The following is a 5,616-nucleotide window of genomic DNA, read 5'->3' as shown; positions in this document are numbered from 1 at the left end:
CGCCGGCCCCGTGGAGATGCACCATCCTCCCTGTAGGGTGGACGATGGATGTGCTGCAGATATTTAGAAGACTCGCTGCAGATAAAGTGAGCATTCACTGCAGCTGGACCCCCATGCTCTTCTACAGGCTTGGGCTCCCGGAGCCACCTATGGTACAGAACCAGCCTCTGGCCATTGCTTCCCGCAGCAGGCGCTGAGGATGGGGGACCACCATGGACTGGGAACACATCACCCAGCCTTGGAGCAGAGCCCTGCAGCCAGGAGAGAGCAAGGAAGCAGGCAGGCTCGCTTCTGTCCCCCAGCCCCTGCTCCCCACCTCTGGCCCCGAGGAGGGAGCTGACTGCAGCATCTCGGTGTCACCAGCAGGAAGGACCAGCCTCCAACAGAACCACACCAGGACAGGACAAGATGGAAGTGCCAAAACGTCCTCACACATACACACATGCACAGGGGTGGGAGAGCAGGCGAGACGCACACTTACTGGAACTGCTCTCGCTGTCACTGGTGTTTGATGTCACTCCCTCTGCAAAGCAACCAGAGAGACCCCCTTCAGAAGGAGCATGGGTGGAAGGCACGGGGGCACCTCGGCTGTCACCCAGCACTGCTGACCCAGGGCAGGGCAGCACAGGCCTCCTGAAAAACCCACGCCCCAGCACCCGCTGGGACGAGCCTGCGCCGCCCGGGCTGGGGGGGCATCTCTCACCCTTTGCTGGGAAACCAGGGACATGCAGGGTGATGCTTGGCTACTTGGGGAGAAGGCAGGGATGCCAGGAGGGGGCTGCCTGGCAGGCATGGGCAGACATGTGCAGGCACTGGGCTTCCCAGGTCAAGGGAGGGAAGGTGGGAGTGCATGGGGAGGAGGAGGATGATGGGGGGAGCAGGTGCATGACGCACACAGGGGGCAGGGGAGTGCGTGGCTCCACACTGGCACAAGGGAGCCTACTTCTGGGGACGGGGCTGGGACTCACAGGGACAAGACAGCGACAGGGAGAGAGTTCGGGGCTTTGCTTGCTCAGGCTGATCCCAATGCTGCGACCGCCTCATAGAGGCTTGATGGCTGCTGCCTGCCCCCAGTCGGGCTCTGCACTGGTCAGGGGGGGTGTGAAGCTTGGCAGGGGACTCACTCCCAGCTGGGAGGGCTGAGGGGCTCCTGCTACTGCTGTCTGGCAGCTCTGGGTACATGACGCCTCAGAGGAAGGTGGCAACACTTCAAAACGCTGTCAACTCGCCCCACTCGGAGCGGACCCATCATGGTTATGGCAACATCCCACCCACATTGGCAGTGGATCCGAGTGTCCCAGTGCTAAACCAGCAGCCAGCCCAGTTAGGAGCAGGAGGAAGAGGAGGATGAGGAGGTACAGCTCACCCCAGGTGCAGCGGGCAGCCCTCAACTGGGCACGCTTAGGGCATGGCCAACATCCCCAAGCAAACTCCCCTGTCCCACCCACGTGCAGCAGCAGCATCTCCTCAAGCCCAGCAGCCTCCGCCGGCAGACGCGGCAATCCCCGGCAGAGGAGCAGCACCCGTGGGATCGCTCCTTCCCCACACGCACGCAGAGAAGCGCAGCTGCCCCAGTCGGAGCCCAGCCGTTTCCCAGGCACCACCAGGCATGCCAGCGACGGAAAGTGAACGATGCGCATCAAAATTTGACTTACTCAGGTTCTTTGCTCCATAATAATCGTCACTTAACCCAGGGAAGTCCTGATTTCACAGACAGCGAGAAGGGGGAGAGGGGGAGAGAAGAGAGCGCGGGAGAGGAGAGTCAGAGGGATGGGGGAGACAGAGCCAGACCAGCATTAGTGACAGGAGTGCAGAACGGCCTAGAGCTGCAACTGCAAGTGAGGAAGTGAGGTTAAACGTTTTCAGAGCTGACGCCATCAGCCCGCTGCCAATGTCTCACCTTGTGCAGCTGGAACCCCCCTGAGCTCACCCTCTCTGCCAAAGAGCCCCCACAGGGCCACCCTGGGTCTGGGGAGGGCAGGCAGCCATGGCAGCACCTGCTGGCACCGAGCGCTTGCAGCCCCAAGCTGCTGGCAAGTAAGGCCGAGACGTTTTTCGGTGATGTCTCGCAGGGGGTACTGGCAGGGTGCAGTGGCTCTGTGACCCCCCCGAACAGCCTGGCTCTTCTTGGAGTGGACACAGCACAGCCGGTCCTCTAACGTGCGGCAGCAGGGCACATTTTTCCCCAGCTGCGTGTGTTAGCTGCCCACACTCCAGTGCTTGCATGGGCTGTGGAAACACGGGGGAAGGACCCCCCCCACCGCACGCAGGGATGGACAGCGGCAGAGCACGGGGAGGGAGCTGGCTGTGGCTGTGACATACAGTGGCTGTCAAAGAGCGTGGCCTGCCCCATCCCTGTGCGGTACATCCCTGCACTGCAGGGCTGGCTGAAAGCAGCACCCCAGCAAGCCCCCAGCTCCAGCTCAGAGCTGACTGGAGCCCAGCCATGTCCGAGCACTACAGGAGATACTCAGACTTAACACAGACTTAACCTTCACTGAAGGCCAGAGCCTCATCCTGGTTGCTAAGCTCACTGGAAGCTGGTGTCAGCCTGGCATGGGCAGCAGAGGGATGTGGGCAGCCCCTGGAGCAGCCCAGCATCAACCTCCTGCCTCTGCATCAACCCCAGGAGAGCCACCAGAGGTGAGGGGATGCGCTCGCTGCACTGGCAACGGGGCAGAGACACTGCTCTGCCTTGCCCACCTCCTCTTTCCCAAGGGGTGAGGACCATGGCCCTCGGTCTGGACGCTTGCCAAAGGAGCGGACGCAGTTTAGCATCTCGAAGGAGGAGGGGCTGGCTTCGGTGAGCAGGTCCAGTGCTGCCCATTTCAGGATTCAGGGCAAAAAGCTGAATGCCCTGCCCTCACTTGGAGCCCAAGGGTGCTGCTAGGTGAGAGCTGGGGACCCCACAACATCTGCAGTCAGTTACCAAAGATGTGCCTCAGTTGTGGGTGGGCAGCTTCTCCACCAGTGTGGGCACAGCCCCCCCATGCCCACAGGGTTTACCCCACAGGAAGGGCTCTCAGATGGTAATACATAGCTATGAGTCACTTCTAGGGGACATGGGCAGCACAGCTGGGACCTCCCCAGCCCCTCAGCCCTGACGGGGACAGGAGAAGCTCTGCAGGAGGTGGCCAGCCCCTTGCTTGGAGGGGAGCAGCCCTTGGCAGGCAGAGGGAGGGAGCAGAGCCCGCAGCAGAGAGGGGAGAGCAGGGGGAGGCAGAGCAGGGGGTCAGGTGGGTGTAAAGTTGGATGAAAGGATGAAGACATTGAACATGAGAGAAAGAGAGCACCAGCCTGCAGCTGTGCTTTCGTTTCAAGCTCCGTTTCTCCCTAGCTGCTGGCACAATTGTGGAGCACAGACCCGAACACGGGCAGATGCCAGGACCCCTGGTTACGGAAACGTGCCGGATCTCTCCCCCCAAGGCAGGGGACCTGAGGGTCGCACGCTTGCCCTCTCTGGCCAGCTGCTACTTACGTTCCTGTCCGCCGCTCTCCTGGGCCAGGTTCTCTTTGCTCTTGTAAAATGGAAACTTTCGAGAGAGGCGGAAACTCTTTTTACGTTTCGTTTTGATCGACTGAAGAACATGGAGATGGAAGGGAGGACAGAAAAAACAATGGTGTTTAACGCATGTGGGAAAAATTAAAATGAAGAGACAATGAGCAGCTGTGCCAGGGCAGTTTTACCCTCAAATGAAATCATGGAGATTACATGAAAACCATAATGCAGGAAAAAAATTAAGCGTGGAGAAAAACATGTGGTAGGGATGCTGGGAAGCTGACAGGGCAATCAGCAGCTCTGCAGGGGTTGCCAGGCTGTTCTCCCTTCCTTGTCCGCTTGCCAAGCGCTCCGCGCAGGGGGTGAGGGCAGCTACCTTCGCCTGCGTGGGCTGCCTGCAGTCAGCTCCCAGCCATGGGCTGCGGTGGGACGGGCTCTGCTCCCACCTCTCCGACCAGGGGCCCTTCCCCACCGCTTTCGCACCATCCTGGGCTCCTCTGCTCACCCCCTGCACAGTCAGAGAGGATTCGTGCCGAGCAGATACGGGACCAGGGTAGGTCCAGTCGCACTGCTCTTTGCTTTGGGATTGCTCCAGCCTTCCCCAAGAGCTCTGGCTGCTGGGACTCATCCTGCCCCCACTAGCTACCAGCTCTGGGCACCCCACTGAGCCCCAGCTCAGCACTTACCCTGTTGGACTCAATCATGCCAGTCCTGGCGTGGAACTTCACTGTTTTCAACCGCGCTCTCTCCTTCTTTTCCACCCTGATGGGAAGTTAAAGGGGACAAAGAGTTGCTAGTCCCGCACATGCGCCCTCCATGCCGTCTGTTCAGCTCCCCAGGTGGCTCCATGCACCCTCGGGTGGTGGCCCTGTTGGCAAAGGGCAGCTCCTTCCCAGAGAGGGATGGATGTGGAGCTGCCAGCCTGGAGTCTGGCCAAGGCCAGCGTCTGTTGGAGCCATAGAGGGGCCAAGCCAGCCTTCCCAGGAGGGGAGGGATGGAGGACAGAGGTGGGGCTGGCTCTGCAGACCTGAAGGCAGTGGCAGCCAGCTCCTCTGCTCCCTCTGACCTCTCATCTCATGGGACCTGGCTCACAGAGCTGGGTAGGTTGTCAGAGGACAAAAGGAGTAGCCCACAGTCACTGCTGTGACTCTGCCCTCACTTGGAGCCCCAGACTGGGTAACACCAGCTCTCCATTCCCACAGGGGCAACAGAGAGGGCTGAGTGCTCCCCTCCTCACCTAGAGTCTCACACAGCTTTGGAGAACATCTCCCCAGGGAGACCTGCATGCAACCCCAGCTTGCCACCAGGTTGCCCTTCATGCTGCACAGCCACAGAGGGGCAGGTGGGATGGGACCACAAGGAGATCCCACCCTGAGCAGACACCTGAGGGCTGCAGGGCTTGCAGAGCCTGGGGAGCTCCAGGAGGCACCAGAGGTGACAGTTCCCGAGATGGACACTCACCTTTTCTTGCTGGGGATGACCCCAATCTGCTCGCTCTCGCCGTGGGGCGTGACAAGCCTGGCTTGCCACCACTCATCGTCGGAGGCATTGATGACATGCAGAATGTCCCCGTAGGAGAAGCTGAGCCCCTGGCTGGGCAAGCAACTGTCCCGGGTCCGGTCGTAGTCAAAGAGGGCTCTGCGGAGGAGCAGAGAAAGGAGCGATGCCTTCCCCGAGCACGGCCAGGCAATGAGGGCAGCAGCGCTGCCGACCTCCTAGGGCACTGCTACCTTCATACCTTAAAGGATTTAAACCCAAACTTTGGGGAAACCTCCTGCCGAGGCAAGCAGTGCTGTGCAGCCACCAGCACACCCTTCCCGCTGGTGGGCTCAGCACAAACCCCGAAGCGTGCAATGCAGGAGTAACAGTGCTGGACCAAAACTACTCGCTCTTGACCTTAGCTGCGAGAGGCAGGCGAACCACAGATGCACTGAAGGCGGCCGTGGTTAGCGAGCAGGCGAAGCTCACGTGGCCTCAAGAAAGAAGCAGCGTGCAGGAGGGCAGCGGAGAGCCGGTGTGCGGGGTTGCTCCCCATCATCCCTCCCCAGTGGCTGCAGGGCCAAGGAGTGGGATGGGGACCATCAGACCCCACTGCTGGTGGGGGGTCACACAGGCAG

At 60.6% G+C, this 5,616-nt stretch overlaps 1 protein-coding gene across 1 annotated transcript in view; it reads right to left on the bottom strand.

The window, feature by feature from the left end:
• Nucleotides 1-5,137, bottom strand: part of LOC104160263 (disks large homolog 3-like) — a gene marked incomplete at its 5' end in the record, with an annotated part of 10,380 nt that extends 5,243 nt beyond the window's left edge. Inside the window, 4 exons of the mRNA XM_009698353.1 lie at nucleotides 482-523; nucleotides 3,479-3,578; nucleotides 4,186-4,261; nucleotides 4,961-5,137. Coding sequence (XP_009696655.1) covers nucleotides 482-523; nucleotides 3,479-3,578; nucleotides 4,186-4,261; nucleotides 4,961-5,137 — 395 coding nt within the window. The remainder of the gene's footprint in view (nucleotides 1-481; nucleotides 524-3,478; nucleotides 3,579-4,185; nucleotides 4,262-4,960) is intronic.
• Between the last annotated feature and the right edge of the window lie 479 nt (nucleotides 5,138-5,616).

Source organism: Cariama cristata, unplaced genomic scaffold, assembly GCF_000690535.1.
Source record: "Cariama cristata isolate BGI_N322 unplaced genomic scaffold, ASM69053v1 scaffold28354, whole genome shotgun sequence".
Taxonomy (NCBI): Eukaryota; Metazoa; Chordata; class Aves; order Cariamiformes; family Cariamidae; genus Cariama; species Cariama cristata.
The sequence above is the reverse complement of the archived record's forward strand: the minus strand, read 5'-3'. Positions and strand labels throughout refer to the sequence as shown.